This window comes from Phodopus roborovskii, unplaced genomic scaffold (assembly GCF_943737965.1).
Source record: "Phodopus roborovskii unplaced genomic scaffold, PHOROB, whole genome shotgun sequence".
Lineage (NCBI taxonomy): Eukaryota > Metazoa > Chordata > Mammalia > Rodentia > Cricetidae > Phodopus > Phodopus roborovskii.
Window position 1 is genome coordinate 5,088,759 of NW_026126487.1, and position 20,724 is coordinate 5,109,482.

At 40.0% G+C, this 20,724-nt stretch overlaps 2 protein-coding genes across 4 annotated transcripts in view; one reads left to right on the forward strand and one right to left on the reverse strand.

Moving 5' to 3' along the window:
• Positions 1 to 1,876: 1,876 nt before the first annotated feature.
• Nudt21 (nudix hydrolase 21) lies at positions 1,877 to 18,364 on the reverse strand. The gene is made up of 7 exons (XM_051195148.1): positions 18,097 to 18,364; positions 14,086 to 14,286; positions 13,328 to 13,391; positions 10,395 to 10,484; positions 5,945 to 6,020; positions 3,709 to 3,823; positions 1,877 to 2,118 (listed from the first exon to the last, which is right to left on the reverse strand). Exons 1-7 carry the CDS (start codon positions 18,210 to 18,212, stop codon positions 2,097 to 2,099), a joined length of 684 nt encoding a protein of 227 aa, XP_051051105.1. The 5' UTR covers positions 18,213 to 18,364; the 3' UTR covers positions 1,877 to 2,096.
• Positions 18,365 to 18,537: 173 nt separating this feature from the next.
• Ogfod1 (2-oxoglutarate and iron dependent oxygenase domain containing 1) overlaps positions 18,538 to 20,724 on the forward strand; it is a 29,401-nt gene continuing 27,214 nt past the window's right edge. For 2 of the 3 annotated variants that reach the window (XM_051195143.1, XM_051195142.1), the window contains exons 1-2: positions 18,538 to 18,761; positions 20,313 to 20,458. In XM_051195143.1, coding sequence (XP_051051100.1) covers positions 18,608 to 18,761; positions 20,313 to 20,458 — 300 coding nt within the window. In that variant the 5' untranslated portion in view covers positions 18,538 to 18,607. The remainder of the gene's footprint in view (positions 18,762 to 20,312; positions 20,459 to 20,724) is intronic. The other variant, XM_051195144.1, reaches the window with a different exon arrangement.

Here is a 20,724-nt window from a genome sequence, read left to right on the forward strand (position 1 = left end):
TCAGATGACTCCAACTCAAGAGCTGCTATTTGCACTCTAAATCACAGATAGAAAAAAGTTCCTCTTTCTGCTTTCCTAGGACTACAACAATGACACCTGAGGTATTGCAGCACCTTGGTTGAGTGCCCAATCATGGAAGATGAGCCTAGTCAACTTATCTTTGTCTACTTTCCCCAATCTGAAGGACTAGCTGGACTCTAATCAATAAAACCATGCTAAACTAGGAATATGCTAACATAAACCACTGGGGCAAGACTGTTGGTCCCTGAGGAAAAGGAGTATTCAAGGAACTAGTAGCTTTTTGAAGAAATCAATTTCACCGGCAAGGCAAGATGCCACTACAACTCTTGGTCATGTAGGCTAGTACTTACCACATTTCATTAGTGTGGGCATGGTTAGTCCTTGCCATAACCACACAAAGGGCTAACATGATTCTAAATAAACTTGAATGAGTTTAATTCCTCAACCACTCTTGACCAGACTGTCAAAACTATACAGACTGTATTGACATTCATTTGCTATTACCCAACATTCATTCAGGAGACAGGCCTTGTGGTAGAAACCATGAAAATTTGAGAACTAGTCAAGCTTATCTCTGCCTATTAACAACTTGCTACACCTTGTAACATTTTTTTCATTATAGTAAGCCTATAGGCAACAAGTCTGCAATAAGCAACTATGCAGACCATGGTAATGACACAGTCAAATTCTTTGTGGTTTTTTTTTTTTTTTTTTTTTTTTTGCATACATGTATGTATATGGACCACATGCATGCTCAGGTCCCAAGGTCAGGTCCTCTGGGTCTGGAGTTACAGATGGCTGTGAGCCACCATGTGGTACTGGGAACCAAATTTAAGTACTGTACAAAAGCAGTGAGTGCTCTGAACCAGTAGTCAGCTCCCCGGCCCTTGAACCTTCTTTTTGAGGTAAGGTCTGTGTATATACATGGCTGGCCTGGAACTCAGAGATCTGTATTCCTTGCCTCTGGAGTGCTGAGATTAAAGGTGTGTGCTTTGCTTCCCACCCAACAATCTTTGTCCTAAAGCTTTATTCACCCTAATTTCATCCTAATTGGGCAGTGTACAAGTTTAAGTTTACTATTTTCTCTTAAGCTGACAAAACCTATCCTGACTGCTAGAATCTAGATAATTCAAACTATTCCTCTGTACTGTTTAAAGAAGGGACTTATTAGGTAACTCATCTATGTGGGAATTCTTGATCCTCCAACATTAGGCTCCCAAGTGTATGTACCACCATACTCAGCCTATTCTAAAATATTTCTGAAAAAACTTTACTGCTTGCTAAAATCAAAATTTTTATCATTATGTATACAACACCCTAGATTCCCATAACTTTTAACTTTGTAATCTAAGAGTCTAAAACCTGATCTTTTTGTCTTGGCTCAATAAGCAATTCACAGCAGAGCAAACAGTCACTATCCCATTATACAAAGAAAAATACTGCAATAGGTTCTAAATGGATCTTTTTAAGCCAATCCCAGTGGTTTTGGCTTACATCATCTTAATGGTTTCCCAAATGTGTAATGTCTTTTGATTTGTGAAGTAAGGCCTCGACAGTTATAAAATATACTTGTCATGGAATATACTGGAGATTCTTTGTGACAGAACTCATTACAGTTTAGTTTGGTACACACTGAGCCTTGAACTTAATCAGATAAATTTAGTTCCCCAGAGAAATGGAAACACCTTTAACAGTCTCGGACTATATGCCTACAAAAGTACTGGAACAAAAAGCCCATTAAGCTCACCTCAAGCATGTTTTAACATTCCCCAGTCTAAAACAGGGAAAAAAGGATCCTCAACTGTAAGATTTTTCAGAGTTTAATGAGAAACTTAAAAAAATAATAATACAAATAGGAAGTTCACCTTTTTTAATGTTGTACAAAAATGTATGAGTAGAACAAACAATTAATGAACACTGTCACATGTTTACACCACTATCCAGTTCATATTAATTTACTCTTCAAACAGGAAGGAGGTGACAATTTAGGGAACAAGAGAAAACCAACAATTCTCTACAATTCTTCTACGTTAGCTGTGCTCACAGAGACGGCTTCATTACTTCTGTGCAGGGATTCAGTTGTATATAAAATTGAACCTGAGTTTAAAAAACAGAAAAATATTTTAAAGACACTATTAATTTTACAGTTTCCACCTTAAACAACAAAAGAATTACCCGGGTATTTCTCCCCCTTGGACATGTTTGGCATTTCTATACCAAGTTTGCCTTCATTGGCCATGCTTACATACTACAGAAGTACAGCTGAATACTTACTGTAGAAACATTAACAGTGTAAATTTGGTTAATTATGAACTTGAAAAGTTCCTTCAAGGCATAAAGAGTTGCTACAGGTCCCCTGTTCTTGTGCATACGTATGCTCACGTATATCTGACACAGCAAGAGACCAAGGCAGAGGAGCAAAGGCTGAAGGATGATTATTGACAAATAAAAAAGGCCAGTTCTATAATCCCAAGCTTCACAGAAACTAATTCCATGACTGTTACCTAATATGTATTAAGTACTTCCAGGTACAATGCTATGTGTTATCTAACTGACGTGGTCCCCACAGTCCTATGAAGGAACTATGATCCTCATTTGCATTTGAAGTATCTGGCAAACAAGTGTAAGAGTTTGTCCAAAGTTTTACTACCAACAAGTATTAAAAGAGGGCAGAAGAGATGGCTCTGTGGTTAAGAGCATTGGCTGCTCTTCCAAAGGACCTGGGTTCAAGTTCCAGCCACACCTGGAAGCTCACAACTCTCTATAACTCCAGCTCCAGGGACTCTGACACCCTCACACAGACCTACATGCAGGTAAAACACCAATAAGCACAAAAAAATAAATCACAAAAAAGTGGGATTCAAATCCAAACACTAACTGCACAATCCATAAAATTATACTGAAAGCAAGTGCAAGAGTTCAAGAATGAAAACACACACACACACACACTCCCTATTTGCCTCAAAATTCAGATTCCATATAAAACTATAGGACTGCACCCCATTTGCAAATTTAGGCTTAAGTATAGTAAGTTCCAAAATCAGAAAGAGAACTATATTTAAAAATTTTATCCCTTCTCTCCCTTTTCAGTTTTCCTAGACAGGATTTCTCTGTATAGCTTTGGAGCCTGTCCTTGCACTCACTCTGTAGACCAGGCTGGCCTGGAACTCAGAAATCCACCTGCCTCTGCCTCCCAAGTGCTGGGATTAAAGACATGCGCCAGCTCCCATTTTATGTAAAGCAGTTCCTATTTTAAATATTGACTGTTTTACTATCTCTTCTTTGAATATACCTCAAACTTAACTGTGGAAGATGCCAGATCTGAGGAAGAACTGTACAAGAGTATCAGAACATCATTCCATAATTTCAGTCTTGGGATATTTTTAGTAGTATTTTAATCTATCGATTACATAGAACATATTGACTGACTGAGCAGTGGTGGCATACGCCTTTAATCCCAGCATTTGGCAGGTAGAGGCAGGCAGATCTCTTATGAATTTGAGGCCAGACATTAGTTCCAGAACAGCCAAGGCTATATAGAGAAACCATGTCTCAGAAAGAGGGGGAAAACATTAACTGCCTTTATTCCTTAAACCCTAAAATTTGGAACTATCACTTCTCAAGTGGCTCCAATATTTTTAATTAGACATTTTACATAGTTCTATGAAAATATTCAACTTTCCATACCTGCTCAACAGCTGAGGAAGACTAGAAATGATAGGTCCGTATCCTGGTGCATTGTCGTACAATTCAAACAATGGTGCAGCTACCAGCTTATAATTTTTCGGGACTGCAAACAAGGCTATAAAAAAAAAAAAATTCAATTTCCTTAATCTTCCACACGATGTTTACTCCCTCTTTGTAACTAATCAATTTTACATTTAAGAAAAGCTGTGATGTGTAATTCGCCCATGCAAGTACATGTGAAGGCCAGAGGTGGCATCACGGGGGTCTTCTCAACCCTTCCCACCTTGTTTTCTTCGTTTCTCAGTGAGCCTGGACTTCACTGTTTTGGCTAGACTTGCTGGCCAGCAGGAACCCCCAGATTCTACCTATCTCTGCCTAGTGGTCTAGGCTTACAGAGGTATACCACCATGCTCCTCTTCTGACATGGGTGCTGAAGAGCCAAACTCAGGTTCTGAATCTTGCACAGTGAGCACTTTACCAGAGCCATCTCCCCAGGCCTGAAAAAACGTTTCAGGAAAATGGCAATTCTCATTTAACATTTTGGGCTGTCTATGTCTTCTAGAGATTACAGAAATATAATTGAAACTTAACCTCTCAAGAGAGAAATGCCAATAAACACCTTAAAAAGCAAGATGAGAATTGTCCTGAGATTGTATTCTAATATAAAACTATTACAAGAAATGGAGCTAGGCATTGTGACAATTCCAGCACTCCAAAGGCTAAAGCAAGAGGATCAAGATTTGGAGGGGTCAGGTGTTGGTGGCACACACACCTTTAATCCCAGCACTCAGGGGGCAGAGGCAGGCGGATCTCTGAGTGCGAGGCCAGCCTGGTCTACAGAGTTCCAGGACAGGCTCCAAAGCTACAGAGAAACCCTGCCTGGAAAAACCATAAATAAATAAATAAATAAATAAATAAATAAATAAATAAATAAATATTTGGAGGCTTGCCTTCCAAGAACGAGGAACAGAGTTTAATCCCCCAAACCAAACCCATTCAACGTGTGTGCTTGTAATCCTGGTGCCAGTAAAGTGGAGACAAGTGGCCAGCAGTTTAGCATAATTGATGAGCTCCAGGTCAATGACTGCAATCCTAAGGATATTCAGTCAGAGAGGACAGGAGGGAGAGAAAGGGTGAGCGAGGAGGCAGGCAAGCAGACTGGCTGAAAAATGACTCAGCAGTTAAGAGCAATTGCTGTTCTTCCAGAGGACTGGCGTTTAGTTCCCACCATTGGCACTAGTGAGTATGTATGTGTATGGCGCATGTGGGCTCGTGCTTGAGTGCACACCCACCCCACCCCCCAAATTAAAGAGTGAAAGATTGACCTGACTGATTTTGAGCCAAGCCTAGGCTGTCTCAATATGAAAGAACAACAAAAACAAGAACAAACAAAAAACAAAAGCCAAGGGTGACAGAGACAGCTGACCTGAACAAGGGGGAGCTCATGGACCCCCACTGATAGCTGGGAAACCAGCACTGGACAATTCAGCCTCCCTGAACATGGGTCTCAGTTAGAAGGCCTGGGCAGTCTAAGGGACTTCTGACAGTGGAACCAGGATGTATCGCTGGTGCACAAAGACTTTGGGAGCACATTCCCCATGGAAGGATACTCCCTTAGCCTAGAGGCAGGAGAGAGGGCCTAGTCCCTACTCCAAATGACTCCACAGATTTTGATGATCCCTCCTGGAAGGCATCACCCTCTCTGTGGAGGGTGTGTGGGGAAGATGAGATGGAAGGGGTTTGGGGGCATGGGAGGAGGGGGAAGGAACGGGGATTGATATGTAAAATAATAATTCAAAAGTCAAGGGTGGTAGTGAAAGCCTCTGATCTCAGAACTTGAGAGGGAAGGTGTTAAGATCAGGAGTTCAAAGTTTTTGGGGGGACAGGATGTTGGGGTGGAACAGTTACTTGTTAAAACCTAACAGGTCTGAAGACTTTTTAAAAGTCAATCTTGAGTTTTTTTAACCTTACCACCATGTAAAAATCAATACTAACAGCTGAACAACTACAAAAAATTACTAAAAGTATAATAACCTCATACTTCAAGCTCTAGTTAGATCTCATTGCCCCCTTGGACTGGCACAAAGAGAAACTGCATGATTTTGCCTAAGTGTGAGAGGTGTTTTCTGCCTTATAGTGAATCTATAGGTATTCAAGGAAGCTGGAGGAGACAAGGAGGGAGGGAACCTCTGAGGGGCGAGTTGCAAGAGCTTTGTCTTCCAGACAAATGCCTTACCTTTTTCTTGAAGCTGAACCAGAAACAACTTCTTATGTTCCTTCGGCTTTGTAATATGTGCAGGAATATATGGATACTAAAACAAAAAGTGAGAAGAACATAGGTTTCAAGCATCACTATTCTTTATACTTCATGTCTTAGTTATCAAGTTTTCCAATGAGACAAAACTCAACTATCCTTGTATCCTCAGTCTTACTGTAACACATATGCCATAGCTTTTTAGTTCTCTGCCTATACACTTAGTGCTAGTAGTATGCTAGCGTCTCGTTTCCCTTCACTGGACTGAATACCTACATAACAAACACATTAAATAACAAGCAGGAAAACCATCAGCCATTCAAGTAAAACAGTCAAAGAATGTATGACTGGAGAAATTTACAACACAACCACCTTTGGTTTTAACAAAAGTTGCTGCTGTTTCATGTTTTGCCATGAAAACCTTAAAGCCTCTGAGTTATTCGACAAGATGCTCTTTACCCCTTCCTCCTATCCCTGCCCCCATCCATACACATGGCACAAGATGAGCTAAGTGGAGTTCTGCCAGCTGGGCAGAGTCTAACTGCTGGGTAAAATGCAGAAAATAATTAGAGAAACTACTGCTTAAGAACAATTTGACATGGGGGGGGGGCGGTTAAGATTTTTTTCCCTTCCTTTATCATGTCTGCATTATACAAATCTCTCCTTTGGTCTTCACCAATATATTCAGAAATCTGTTTCCTTTTGGGGTTGTATTTGAGGGCAGAGGATTTACAAAGTGCTGAAAAGAGACATATAGGGTGATTGGGCTAAAGGCCATGGCTGCCAAAAGAGGGAGAACATTCACACTCACTTTACATAGAAACTTCCCCAAGATTACCCAGTTTAGTGAAGCCACACTGACACTACATCTATGCAATTCTTAAGTCATTACAAAAGCCTACTGCTTACTCCATAGTCTCTATTCCGCACAGGCATCCAACCACTACTGGAATTAGGATAGTTACACATCTCAATTCCCTGAAGTACAAATAAAATGAAGCAACTATCCCAGGATTTAGAGATCTATATGAAAACCAGAATATTAATAAACAATGGAGGGATAAAGAGGTGAGAAAGAGTTCAAACACACCTGAAAAAAAAAAAAAAAAAAAAAAAACACCACTGCTTCACATTCAACAAAGCATTGCTAAACAAAATAATTTCCTTCTACTTGCAGCTGCCCCATTCTAAAGGCTATTCTCCTCCAGTCCTGCATTTTATAGGAAAAAAACTGAAATAAGGAGATAAAATGCCATTCTATAGTGACACCCAGTAAAAACAGGCAAGTTGGCTAACACTGAATAAACAGCACTTCATTTATATCCTTACTTCCAGGGCCAACCTTAGGCTTCAGTGAAGTAAAGGAACAGCCAAACAGCCACAGTAGGAGACAAAGGAGGCTATTCAGAAAACAGCCTAAAGACTTCTGAGTTATCACTGAGTTCTTTCCTTCCCATTAGATACAGGAATGTCCAAGAAACCAAAGCCTTTTTTGGAATAATCGTACATATCTTTGATATAGCAATTTCACCATCTGTGTATGAAAATTTGCTTCTTAAAGCCAGGATACAAATGTATTGTGACAACTCTCGGAACACCAAGTCTACGGAGCTCCTCATCCCTAGCTACATATACATGAGGTAGTCAGGAGAGGACAGAACATCTTTTGCTGGCCAATGTTGTGTAACACTTGACCTAGAACATACTGTCAGGAAAAGAAGCTCTCCAATAATAGGACTTTTGATCTGTTGAAAGAATTAAGGTCCAACTTTAAGATGCTGCCTTACTAGCCAAAGTATGAAAATCTGAAAATATACTTAAGTTCATATGGTTATACCAAAACTGGAATGAGGTATTCATGTCTGTATCAAAGAATCACCCTCAGGTGTTAGGACAGGCATATTTGGAAGTATCAGAAAATGCACTCCTTGCTCTCATAGTTTGACTCTGCTTTCCAAAACCCTCCAAGCTTTTCCGGGAGTTTCTCAACTCATGAAATTATAGGGGAATTCATTCAAATCTTATCCCAAGGGAGAGGAGTCCCTGGATTTCCAACTTTCTGACAACTTGAAGAGATGTTCGACATTGGTTCCTTGACAACCCTTAGCACTATTAACTGCTTATGGCTATAGTAAGATCAATACTATTATGTGGGATTTTATTTGGCTTTGCTCTGGTTTTGTTGAGGTTTTGTTTTACTGAGACAGGGTCTCATGGTGCTGGAGCTGGCCTTGGACTCAGTATGTAGCTATGACTGGCCTGAACTCCTTAGCTTTCTCCCTCTACCACCAGAGTACTGAGGTTATAGGTATGTACCACCATGCCTGGCTTTTATTTTTAACACTGGCTACTTCTGGTCCCCCTCTCCCTATACTTTGCTACTTGTTTCACCTCTCAAGCAATCTGTATTCACATCTGTCCTACTCACCCACAATATATCTTTGAAGAATGAATGCATTCTTCTGAAAACTTAAGTAAGGGAAAGCAACAGCTACTATTTCCTATAGAACCATATACCCCACAGTAACCAAAGAGTTGCGGAGTAACTTCAGGACTGTAGGAAATCATCATCAAGGAGCTGTTATTACAAAATCAACCAAATAGTATAAAAAAAAAAGATGTTTATACCTCCTTTGAGACAAAGTCTCACTGGTATAAGCACTAGCTGTCCTAGCATTCCTTGTGCGTTCCTGGCTAGCCTTGAACTCAGAGATCCACCTGCCTCTGCCACCTGAGTGACAGGATTTAAACAAGCATGGGCCTTCATACCCTTAACAGAAGGACAAACCAGCCAGGCTATTGTGGCACATACTTGTAATTCTAGCACTGGGAAGGCGGATCACTGTGAGTTCAAGGCCAACCTGATCTACAAAGCAAGTTTCAGGACAGCCAGAGCTGTTACACATAGAAACCCTGTCTCAAAAAACAGAAGGACAAACCATGTCCCAAACATCTCTGCATTTACACCTTGATGGACTCTCTCCCATTATGGACCAGAGTGTGACAAATAGAATACAGAAGTGATCATATGCCACTGCCAAGACCAGGAAGCTAACTGACCACAACTTCTCACTTGGGTACTCCCTGACATCATTTCTTATATCCTCGAGAGAAGGTAGCTGTCTTAGAAGGAGTTATTCTTCGCAGATGACAAAAAAAGAGGGAAGCCTATGTCAACAACTGGCAAAAAACTGAAGACTCCACTCTAATAGCTAAGAAGGTCTGCATGCATGTGAACTAGGAATTAGATCCATGTCCCGCTCTGATTTATGATGCAGTACCTGCTGAGAATCTGTGACTTCATGAAGCCCAGAAAATTCCAAGGTAATAAATATCTGTTGCTTTAGGCTACTAAATTTGGAGGTAGATTAACTATCCCTTATTAGAAATGCACAAGATCAAAGTGCTTCCAATTCTGGAATTTTGTAAACTCTGGAATATTTATACTCATGAGTATCTACTGAAAGGATGAAAATACAGCCTAACTCTCTAATGACCACTAAAAGTTAGAAATTTAAAAAAAGTACATCAGCATGTATTTAAAAATCACCCTAGCTGCATGCAAAGCTCAGGAAAAAAGAAAAACACATGAAATAGCTTGGTCACGATCACCGGTTTCTGGAAATTATTATTATTATTCATAACCACCTAGTTTCTGAAGAATGTTGTTATCCACAACAGTCTGGGAATTGTTATGGGCCATCCTGTCTACAAAGAAAATTAATATCTAAAAGAGACGGGACTCATGGCAAGGGAAAATTAGAAAGAACAAGAGCCTCTGCCAATAGATATAGTAACTCCCTGACTGCTTAAGGACAAGGCCACTGAGCCCACTCATCCTAGAGAAAGAAAACCCCCTAACCTTGCAGGTGCACTAAACAATCCCGCCTTGTAAAAACTGTGTACTTTATGAAATCTCTGTAACCTAGGAAACCTTATTAACCATTCCAAGTTTTGAACTATCCCATGACCTTGCTTTTAGGCCTAGTGAAAATAACAGGCTAGCTTTGAAACTGGCCTTGTTAGCTTTGATGTAAATCCTATAAAAGCTATCTCAATTCTGCCCTCGAGGTCCTCAGTCCTCTACTCCTGCGTGGTGTATGACTGTGGACCCCAGTGCACATGGAATAACTCCTCATGCTATTTGCATCGAGACTGCTTCTTATGAGTGATTTGGGCTGTCACCTTTCCTGAGTGGGAGCGTGAAGGTCCACACTCTGCAGGTCTTCCAGTAGTTTTGGTTTTTTGAGACATGGTTTCTCTGTAGCTTTGAGGCCTGTCCTACAACTAGCTATTGTAGAACAGGATGGCCTTGAACTCACAGAGATCTGCCTGCCTCTATCTCCTGAGTGCTGGGAATAAAGGCATGTGCCACCACTGCTCACTGGCCCTGATCTTTTTTAATGTCTGGTAAACACAACTGAATACTGACCTGAGGAGGTTCAAAATTTGGTCTCCACCAGTTACCAATGCAGTCATCGATGACCCAGTCTTGTAGGACTCCATCTTGACGACCCAGTATCTGTGAAAAATAGCATAGTGAGCAAACTGAATACATACACATAAGAATACCTTTCTGTGGTGGTGAATTATTTTCAGTGATACTCCTAACAGAGTCATCAGGCAGCTATTGTCTTCCTGATAGATTTCCTCTCTGCAATTTAATACCCATTTCAATCTATCAAGATATATACAATTAGTTCAAAATCTAGTATCAATCTAGCAAAAGAACCAACAAAGCTGATGTGGTAGCATAAACCTTTAGTCCTACATTCAGAACACAGAGGAAAGTGAATCTCTACAGGGCTACATGGTGAGACACTGTCTCAAAAAATCTGTCCTTTTGCTCTGTCCTTGGAAAACCAAAGATGACCAGTTAACATCAGCAAAATAGCATACAAAAGGTTTTTTCTAGAATCAACTACAATTTCTACAAATCATCTACCTAAAGTTACAAAAAATATAAATATTTCATTCTCACAAAATTCCATTATTACTCTTTGTAACATAACATGAACTTGTTTTCAAGTTAGACTCAGGCTGGAGAGATGGCTCAGTGATTAAGAGCAGTGACTGCTATTTATTTCAGAAGACATGGGTTTGGTTCCCAGCACCCACATAGTAACTCACAACAGTCTGTACCTCCAGTTCTAGAAATCTAACCCCACATTTCTAGCATCTGAGGTTAACTTAAAATTAAACTCTACTCATTTCACTGGTCAAAATGGTTCTACAAAGTTCAGAATAAGAAAGCAATCCCCAGTCCGATTTCACTCACTCCCAACTGGCTATAACACTCAGCTCCTAGTTGCTTTCCCCAGCATTTGTCTCTATGTTTAAAACTATTCTTTTATGTTTCAATTATTTTAGAATAGTTTTCACATTAAGAAACCTTCCAAAGATGGACTAGGAACTCTCCATAATGACCACACCTTTCCTCTACTATATGAGTGTAGCATTTTTATCTATTAAACAAATTAAAACAAGTAAATACTATACCAAGGAAACCCATACAGTTTTTAGGTCTCTTTAATTCTGCACCTAATGCCACATTTCAGGCCCGGGATCCCATCTAAGATACAATACATGTGGTCATCACTTCCCCTGAGCTGCTTTAGACAGTATAGTTCTGCAGCTTAATGATTTGACTATCTTGAGGAATACTGGTCAGGAGTATTGTAGAGTATTTCTCAGTGAGACTGAGGTTACAGAGTCTAGCAAGGAAGGCAGTAGAGGTAAAATGCCATTCTAATATCAAATCGAATCATATCTATCAGCTATCAACATGACTTGCCATTAATGTGAACCATGATTACGTGGCTGAGGTAATGTTTGCCATATTCACCTCCCTCAACTGTAGATTAGAATTTAGATATTAAAATCATAGTGCTCATTCATGCCTTTCCTCATCACCCTCTCATTATCAGTATCTGATTAAGCATTCAGTATTTAAATTAATGACTATCTTCAGTAAAGAACAACTAGTAAACTATAATTAAATTGGACAACTATTCCCTAGTTACTACTGCATTTTGTTTGCTATCACCATCTGAGAGCTTCGACTTACAATCATTATCTGTCTTCACTTTCCTGTATTGTCTGCTCTGCTCTGTGCATAGCCTAGCTTCATGGCTGGGTATTAGAGCTTTCTTTGGCTCACCTCCTATAGAGTGGCATCTTAATGTTCTGATTATTACATCATCTTTCCTACTTATCCCTTCCCCTTGGAAGCAAACTTTCTCTACTGTTTCCTGAGAAAGGCCACAAGAGATAATACAGTTTTGAAATTTCTGCAAATGTTAAAATAATTACTCCTCTCACTGTTGCTTTATAGTTATATTAGAGTTCTGGTATGTAAATCATATTCTTTCATAATTATGAAGGCATGTTTCAGATTTTTGAATTTCCTGTATTACTTCTGGGAGATCTTGGACTGGTCACTCTCTTCAGAGCAGAAATCTGCAGCCTTCTGTGCAGAGTAACTTTCTCTGCTCCACTGTTTTGTTCTACTCTGCACAGATGCTCTCACTCCCCTTCACAGCTGGACTCAAAGACCACTCATTATTTAGGATGAAAGCTTTCAAATGTTCTCCCCACTGCCTAAACTTTTACAGGTGTAGGCTTACTCAATTCCTACAGAATAAGCCAGTCACTGGTCAACTGAACAGACTGGGGAAAACAACAAAGATAGATAAATATAACCTTTATAGATTCAACCAGTCTAGCTCATGGATGGGCTCACTGGCCCTGGCACCTGCAATTCCTTAGCCCTTCTTTAGTGCTGCATTCCATGCTGTCCTCCTGCTGAGCCACCGTTTCTGCTAACTTTGTTATGAGCCCAGCTACCTTCCATCTTTCCAACTTATTGTTACTATTTATTATTTTGCTAATGCCTTATTTTGCCTGCCTTAAATACTACTAAATTTGTACCTTTTAAAGGCTGCCTTTCTCTTGACTTTTTGGTAAAGTTTTCCGAAGAACCAGTGAAAAAGTGAGTAGATTTCCTCTGGTTCTTCTGAAAACTACAAAAAGGCAATTTATCGTTACTGTTTTATCAATAATTTTGTTTTATTTTATTTAGCAACAGGGTCTCATTCTGTGGCCCAGCTGGCACAGAACTCACTATGTAGCCTATGTGGTCTCAAACTGAAGGTAATCTTTCTATCTTAGTTTCCCAAGCACTAAAATTAGAGATGCTTATTTTGCAGAAAAACAAATATACCAATTAAAGTTTAAGTTGTATTTGCTGACTACTAACTATTCAAATTAAACATAAATCTTCACAGGCATATGAAAACTCAATCATTAAGTTGGTGGTATTCAAATGGACAATAAAATTGTTGAAGTGATTAAACAGAAAAATACCTCTGTCATTAAGCGTTTTAGTCCTTCAACTTCATCTTCTCCTGGATTAAGTTCACCACCAGGTCTGTATAAAGGTTAAGAATTTAATACATTTGGTGATAATGTAGCATGAACACAATAATCATCGCTTCTATCAAGTAACTGAGTAAGGCCTATTTCAGTACTATCTGATAAGCAATCAAGCAAGGACTGAAAGTGGGAGAGAGATGTGCTGTAAAGTTGAACACATAATGTTAAGTGCCAGACAATCATATACAATCTAGTTTAAACAGAAAAGCCAATATAGATAACAAATGTAACCACTGGCCAGCAATCCCTCACAGCCTCATCACAGGAAAGTTATATACAATGGAGTCTAGCAAATACTCAGAGAACAGACTACGTTCTTTAGGTCTGAGGAATAGTCCATTTGTCAAAAATATCAATTTAGTTTTGAGGATTTTCTTTTTGACATAATCTTATCAGTAGGCAAGTAAATATTTAAGAGTTATGGGTTCAAGTGATTAAATTACACGAAAACAACTGCACTCAGTAATGTTTCTATCACTCCTAGAAATTAAGCTTGGGCTAATCTAGCTCAAGGCTATCAACAATATATAAAAACATGCAGATTTATACTTTGGAAAGGGAAAAAAACATGACTGTTTTCTTTCAAGACTCTTCCATGGCATATTTAAATAAATAACTATATTTCAAGCTACATTAAAAGAGCCATTCTATTACAAGTTGTCTTGCTGTTAATTTCCAACACTACTTACAATTTGAAGAAAGTTGTTCCCAGCTGTAGCAGTAACACATGGGGTAGCCGGTGCTCATGTACAATCAGGACCCCTTCAACAGTCCTTCTCATCCCAATTTTATCAAATTCTTCCCGCATACGCTGAAATCTGGCTGCAACAGAGCTATCCTTCTCATAGAGGGGCTCTTTTGTACCAAAGGTATAATTGGTAAGTGGGTACCTGTGAACCAAAGACAAGCATTTAGTATGAGAACAGATTATGAGTTAGTATGAGAGCTAGATTAGCCCAAGCTTATTTACCAGGACAGTTCAAAGCATACATAAAACTGTGGTCAAAGCTACATTGTGCTCAAAGACAACCGGCCCAAAGCTTCACAACCAGCTATGAGATAGCAAAGATGAGAATACTGTTGCTGTCTGGACTCTCAAAGCCAGAACTTGCATGAATCAAGCACAGACAGCATTGTCAAAAGGTCACTGAAATACTTATTGAAACAGATATCCACACTGATTTTTAATCATTTCACTGCACTAATACCAAATGACCAGCCTGGTTCTTCTGATTAACCTAGTTATAACTTCTATTTAACTAAATGGCACTACAGCTAATCTCTTTCCTCGTATATGCTGAGCCACCACTATCTATCAACATCTCCTGCTTTTTAAGTTTTTTAAAAAATGTGTTTCTGTACACATCTACACATGGTGTTCTATGACATGTACAGACAAAGGATAACTTGTGTGAGTGTGCTCTTTCACCATATGGGTTCTGGGGACTGAGCCTCACATCACCATTGGCAGCAAGCACCTCTTACCTGAAGAGCCACCTCACTAGTCCCTCTCCAACTATTTTCTCTCCCAGCAATACCCAGATTTTGCTTGTTTTTTTTTTAGATTTATGTATATTTATTATGTATACAATGTTCTGCCTGCATATATGCCTGCAGGCCAGAAGCCAGCACCAGATCTTATTACACATGGTTGTGAGCAACCATGTGATTGATTGCTGGGAATTGAACTCAGGACCTCTGGAAGAACAGCAAGTGCTCTTAACCTCTGAGCCATCTTTCCATCCCCTTGCTTGTTTTTTTGAAACAGAGTTGTCCTGGAACTTAGACCAGGCTGGCCTTGAACACAGAGACCAGCCTGCCTTTTCCTCTCAAGTGCTGGGATTAAGGGCATGCACCACCACAATGGCTTAGACCGTTTTCTTTTCCCCTGAGTTCAGCATTTACCCTATCTAGTATGCTTACTCTTCTCACAAATATCTAAGCTGAATAGCCTCTTTTCCCTATCTAGAACCCAAAGTATGATTTAAAGTACTAAAGACTTCATCTTGCTTAGTAAAGATCAAATTTTCCTTAAAGTTTAAAACCTACATTTATATTTTATCACATTCTACCTTGCAGCCCCTAGAGTATAAGTCCCCCCCCCCCCCCAGTAAGAATGTTTTGGCTGGAACATAGCTAATTCCAAAGTATCTCATCTACCAAAAACAACAACAAAACCCTTGATAATGGTCTGAGAAGATAGTCAGTAAAGTGCTTATTAAGCAAGCATGAGATCCTAAATTCAATCTCCAGGACCCACAAAAACAAACAAAAACCCAGCCAGCACTAAACAAACCTAACAGAGCATGATAGCTCCACAAGATCCCATGGTAATCCTGTGAGAGATCCTGTTCTCAAACAAGGTGGAAGGTAAGAATTGACACCTGAGACTGACCTGACTTCTGTACATGTCCTGTGTGTGTGGCACAGGCACACCCATACAGTCACAAATGCTGTGAACACACACCTACACACCCTCACATACACAACTGCACACATTTGAATGAATGCATATAGTACACGTGCATCACACACAAAACTCTTGACATTAATAGACAACTACATACACTCAATGTTCTTGAGAAGGAAAATCAAGGTAACCAAAAGAAAACACTAATTCCAGAAGTCAATTTCTAAGCATAAACAAAGTAGCTCTAAGATAATGAAAATATACCATTTTCAGGGGTCTTTAACAATTACAAATAATCTTGCAATAGATCCAACAATCCACCTAGTACCATCATTATTAGGAAGAAGTTACTACACATAGCTTTATGTACTGCACAATGCTTTACAATGTGTTAACATCTGGTTTTCCCAACCTGTGTTAGAAAGAATTATGACCAGCCACAATACATTTCTATTGCAAGGACTATCTCCTACATCATAGGAGCCGAATGAAACATTAGGACTTCTGGCTGTGCAATCTGAACATCAGACACACAGAGCATATTCTCTACATCATACTGTGGGCATCTCAAAGTACAGTGTGCATCTTACTCGCCCATCTGAACACCTAGCCATTTGTATACACACTATGTGTTACAAAAACACCCATCCAGTTTTCCCTGAATGAAAATATACTGCAGAAACAAAGACCTATTCCCATTTAGTAGATGGTTCACCCAGGTGAACTCAAGTTCATAGCAGTTTATTTCTCAATACTGCATTACATAGGAAGTGAAAAGCAACATGCTTACCTGTAAAACATCTCTGAAAGCACATCTATTTCAACAATTCTACACAATGGCCCAATGTCAACAGATCCAGGAATCAAGGAAAGTAAATATAAAACCTGTGTTCCTTGCTCATCACTGAAGTAATGTAGAACTTGTGCTTTCAGTTTTTAATTTTTGAGATGCTGGAGATGGAACGGGAGTGGGTGGAGGTGGGGAAGGGGGGGGGGCTTGCATACTCTAGGCAACACCCTCATACATTTTTTAAAAGAGCACCTGCTTTCTCCATTTCCTAGGAATCTTTGATTTTTAGAGACAAGTTTCTCCATAGCTTTTGGGGCCTGTCCTGGAACTCAATCTGTAGACTAGGCTGGCCTCGAACTCAGAGATCCGCCTGCCTCTGCCTTCCAAGTGCTGGGATTAAAGGTGTGTGCCACTACCACCCGACTCACAGGAATCTTATAAGCATTTTTGTAACAGGGAATTAAAGCGCTACCAGGTATTTTGGTACAAAAGTTAATTTGCATAGACACTCTTATTAGCTACTTCCAGATTTGACCTCTTTTTATTACCTACGTCTCCAGGCCAGCAGTTGTTTTGTCAAATAATAAGTAGTAATCTTTTCAATTTCATGTCACATTTGGTTTTAGAAGGAAAGGTTCATTTATTTGAATATGAAAACAAAGAACACAATGATAACTTACCAAAACACCATCAGCAAAGTCTTGCAATTTTTAAACACATAACTGGCCTGAACTGGCCACCTTCTTCCATTAGAATCAGCTCCACACTGGGCAGTGAGACACCAAGTACTGAGTGAGCTATAAAGCTATACCCCAATCCCAACTTCTTGGTACAGCAAAATTTTGAGAGAGATCTCAAAAAGGAATGATTTGCTTAAGAGAAAGGTGTGTTAAAAACAAAAGAGAAAGGTGTGTTGAAAACAAAACCAGCCCACAAACAGGCTTTCTGAGCAACATGTAAACTACCTCCAACAGTCTAAAAGAACAACAAACAACAGAGTTGTGTGCTATCAATTTAGGTCTATTGGGTGCATGCGATGATAGTGTCACTTCGGTAGACAAGACATACGAATGCAGGAGGTAGCCGGATAGCACGAAAATGAATAAAACATAGTCATTTGATGGAATACTACACAACACTTAAAGAAAACAAACCTAGGCCGTTAAAGGTAAATATGGATAACTTACTCTAAAAGAAATATACACCCTGCAAAAATTATAGCTACTCATTTCAAATAAAAACAAATAAATGTGCAATGAAAAAATGGGTTGAAAGAACATACACATTAAAATGAATTCAAAGCAAACATGGGTTTTAACCATGATTGAATAAAGGGAAAGCAGAACAAATCTCTCTTCAAAATAGGAACACTGCCAAATCGGGGGCGAGAAAGCAGTCTGGGAGAGAAAAAAGCGCGCATCCCGGAAGAGACATCCCGCATCCGGAGTGAGGAAGGGCGTTCGGGGACTGGTTTGCTCGCCGAGGCCTTACTGCACTTACAGGTTAATGGTGCGCTCCAGGGTGAGGGGCTTGGTCTGCTGGATGTACTTGTTGCCGAACTGGTTGACCCCCCGGGGCCAGCCCGTCTGCGAGCGATTCGGCGGCACCACAGACATACTGAACAGCTCCGACACAGGCGACGTGCAGAAAGCGGGGACCAGCGGAGACGTCCGCAGAGCGGGCAGCGGTTATCTGCGTCCCGCTCAGCAGCCGCCGCCCGCCATTAACAGTCGAGAGCAAGAGGAGGCAAAAGCACGCCGGAAGTGAATAGGCTCTGGCGGCAGGAAGTGGAAGGTATTCTACCGCGACCATTCGGCTAGTTGCTGGCAGGGTGGTGCAGTATGTTGATCTACCATTGGTTAATTATGGCTAGATCCAGCCTCCTCATTCTTTGCTGCCTTCCCATTGGGTGATGCTGGGACTAAGGAATGGGGCATTTCGGGAACTGTAGTTTCTGGAGGGAAGTAGTGAACTGACTTCCTTGGCATGGGTCTGTGTGCATGGTGAGGAGATGAACGGGAAGCGGCCCGCGGATCCGGGCTCAGCGCGGCCAATGAAGAAGGGAAAGAAGCAGGTAGCGGCGGAGTTTTCGGACGCTGTCACGGAAGAAACAGTGAGGAAGCAGGTGGCTGAAGCCTGGAGCTGCCGGAAGCCATTCAGCCATGGTAATGGGGTGCGGTGAGGGAGGAGCGGCCGGGAGAAGAGGCGTGGGAAGGACCATAGCCATTCCAATTCCGGCCCGATTGCTGCTCGGTTCTTTCCAAACTCTACTTGATTTGTCAAGCCTGGGAAGGAAAATATAAGTTCGGGAGTATGGGGAAGTAGAAGATATGTAAACTGAGGGTCGAGTTCTAGAATCAGAGATCACTTATAGAATCTCTCTGCTGATTGTACGTCATTGGGCAATGCATTTAACTTTGCTAAAGCGTCAGTTTCTTTTATAAAACGTAATTAATAATATTCCCCCTCGGGAAGGTAGAATTGACAAACTAGTGCTCGTAGGCATTTGTAAGTGTTTCCTTGAGACCAAGTAAATAACTGGCAAGTGTCGAATAGTCGTCTAACCAGCACAGATGTTGAGAGCTAACACCTGGAGATACCGATTTTCACGTGCCTTGTAATTTGACTACGTGAGGCATGAGACGAAAATATCTTGAAAGGAACCATCATTCCAGACTTAGCTACAAGTTATTACCTTAAACAACGTGAATCTGGCTGAGTGCGTCTTGAACTTTCTTCCCAAGTTTGCTAGGTTTGGGGAGTTTTTGGTTGTTGTTTGTTTTTTGTTTGTTTGTTTGTTTGTTTTGTTTTTTTGTTTCGTTTGCGTGTTTTTAAAAAGGCAAATCATGAGCTCTCTGGACACAGAGAGTTCTCCGCTTCCTCATCTGTTGCATAGGCAAAGTGACAGAATTATCTATTCCTCAGTTGTTGAGAAAGTAAATGAGGCACCCCTGGGTCAGGCTCTTACTAGATCAGAATTGGTTGTAGACATAGGTTGATAATCTAGTGGAAGAGAAATCAATTAGAAGGTTATAAACCAACTGATATGTGTATATATATATATATGTGTGTATGTATGTATGTATGTATGTACATATGTATATACATACACACATATGTATATGTATTAATGTAGTCATTTCTTCCCCACAGAAAAAAAAAGGTGGGGGAAGGGCAGGATTGAAGAGAAAATGGCCAGCCAGTTTTGCCACTCTCGTTTAATTTGCTATTCTGGTTTTACTTTGCTCTGGAGAAAATGAGTTAAGAGTCTAAAATGCATTGATGCAAGAATCAGTAACATAATGAACTTTAAAATAAACAAGAGCTTCCTTTAGTTATATTCCCTCCACTCATTAAAGACTAGCATTTAAGCACAGTATCTGAGAAAGGTAGTCTTGAATGGATACAGGAATTACACAGCTTACAATTTTATTTTATTTTATTTTTTCTTCACAAATCAGGCTTTCTTTGTATAGCACTGGTTGCCCTAGAACTAGCTCTGTAGGCCAGGCTGGCTTTGAACTCATAGAGATCCTCCTGCTTCTGCTTCCCAAGTGCTAGGATTAAAGGAGTTTGATACCACAGCCTGGCTTTTCTCAGAATCTTAAACTTTAAATATTAGGTTTCCAAAAATTCATGATTGTCTTCTTTTGTATTCTGTTATGCTACTTGGTATAACACAGAAGATGACACAAGTAATATTTTTCTCCTAACAGAAGCTATTGTCTTGGACATGGATCCTTTTCCTCACTGTATAATTCCGAACTTCATCCAAAGCCAAGACTTCCTAGAAGGACTTCAGAAGGAACTTTTAAGTCTGGACTTCCATGAAAAGTATAATGATTTATATAAGTTCCACCAGGTATTTATTCCTATTACTTTAGCTCTTCCTGCTCAGAAATTCCTATAAAATCTTTCATTACTGGTGGCTAGAGAGATAGCTTAAGAGTTGGGTTAAGAGTGTTTACTGCTCTTCCAGAGGACCCAGGTATAGTTCCTGGAACCTCATCAGGTGGTTAACGAACCTCCAAGAGCACCTATATGCACACACCTACAGACAAATACACATACATACATATAATTAATTTTTAAAATTCATTATTTTTAAAACATTCAAAGTTGTAGATT